The sequence below is a fragment of the Meles meles genome, chromosome 20 (genome assembly GCF_922984935.1).
Source record: "Meles meles chromosome 20, mMelMel3.1 paternal haplotype, whole genome shotgun sequence".
Taxonomy (NCBI): Eukaryota; Metazoa; Chordata; class Mammalia; order Carnivora; family Mustelidae; genus Meles; species Meles meles.
In genome coordinates, this window is record NC_060085.1 from 6,366,113 (window position 1) to 6,367,600 (window position 1,488).

At 45.4% G+C, this 1,488-nt stretch overlaps 1 protein-coding gene across 1 annotated transcript; it reads right to left on the minus strand.

The window, feature by feature from the left end:
• Nucleotides 1-307: 307 nt before the first annotated feature.
• Nucleotides 308-1,249, minus strand: LOC123933069 (olfactory receptor 24-like). Its single transcript, XM_045991976.1, has one exon. The coding sequence runs from the start codon at nt 1,247-1,249 to the stop codon at nt 308-310; it is 942 nt and encodes a 313-aa protein (XP_045847932.1).
• Between the last annotated feature and the right edge of the window lie 239 nt (nt 1,250-1,488).

Genomic DNA, 1,488 nt, shown 5'->3' on the forward strand with positions numbered 1-1,488 from the left:
GTCCAGAATACGAACTCAATAAATATTTGTTGAGAGCTAACTGGATTTCAAACCAGGATAAATCCAATCTGGTAGGGCTAGACTGATCTTTCTGGGAAAACGGCCCTGGACATACCCAAAAGGACTCCTACTTGTCCTCTCAAGTAATTGAGAAATTTGTAACAGAGCCATCCTGAGACTTCCTTTTAAACATCTTCAACTCAAAATCCAAAGTGGCTACTCTCCCGAACCATGAAATTCCATTCTTTTGTCCAAGATCCTGGATGTTGAGATCCTACTTCCTGGAAGTTTCCAAGTGTCATTGTGGTCAGGAAGATGAAATTAATTTTTTACTGACAAGCTTCTTCAGGGCACCCTTCAGATCTCTGTTCCTCAGGCTATAGATAAAGGGGTTCAGCATGGGGGTGACCGCAGTGTACATCACAGCAGAGGCTTTCTCCTTCACAGCTGTGCGCACAGAGGAAGGACACAAATAGACCCCAATGGTGGTCCCATAAAGGAGAGCAACCACAGACAGGTGGGAGCTGCAGGTGGAAAAGGCTTTCTTCCTGCCTCCTGCAGAGGGGACCTTCATGATGGCCACAATGATGCGAACATAGGAGGCCAGGATGCAGATGAAAGGCGTGGCTATCACCATCCCAGCCACAATGAGTACAAAGATCTTGTTCACAGAGGTGTCAGTGCAAGAAAGCCTGAGAAGGGGAGTGAGGTCACAGAAGTAGTGAGGAATCTTGTTGTTCCCACAGAAAACCAGGCGCACCATCAAGAGGATATGAGTGAGGGAGATAAAGTAAGAAAATACCCATGGGCCACCAGCCAGCAGGCCACAGAGACGCGGACTCATGATGGTGGTGTAGTGTAAGGGGTGACATATAGCCACAAACCTGTCATAAGCCATCACAGCAATTAAGACACTGTCAACAATTCCAAAGAAATGGAAAAAGTACATCTGAGTCAGGCAGCAGGGATAGGAGATTGACTTGCTTTTGGTTTGGATATTCACCAGCATCTGGGGGACTGTGTTGGTGGCCAGACCAAAATCAACCAAAGACAGGTTGGCTAAGAAGAAGTACATGGGGGTGTGGAGGTGGGAGTCAGAGCTGATGGCCAGGATGATTGAAAGATTTCCCATGGCCATGACCACATACATGCAGAGGAACAGAGCAAAAAGAAGAGTCTCCTGCTCTGGATTTTCTGAAAGTCCCAGGAGGATGAATTCAGACGTGCTGGATTGATTCTTTGGTTCCATGAGTATGATTCCTCTGGAAATACTGAAAGAGGGAAGTCATATGAGCACTATGAAGATGATCCTGGAAGTTTAGATGAGCTTATAGCCTATTTCTTATCTGTGCTATTTACAACACTGGCTTATATATATTTTGCACCTTGAACAGTCAATACATTGTAGCAACACAGGTTTGAAGATTCAGTTCAAAGGACCTTGATTGAATACTCCCCTTTCAGATAAAGATTGGGAGAGCACACCAT

What these genes read in the sequence shown, in the direction of transcription:
- LOC123933069 (XM_045991976.1), bottom strand. Translation starts at nt 1,249, where the DNA reads ATGGAACCAAAGAATCAATCCAGCACGTCTGAATTCATCCTCCTGGGA.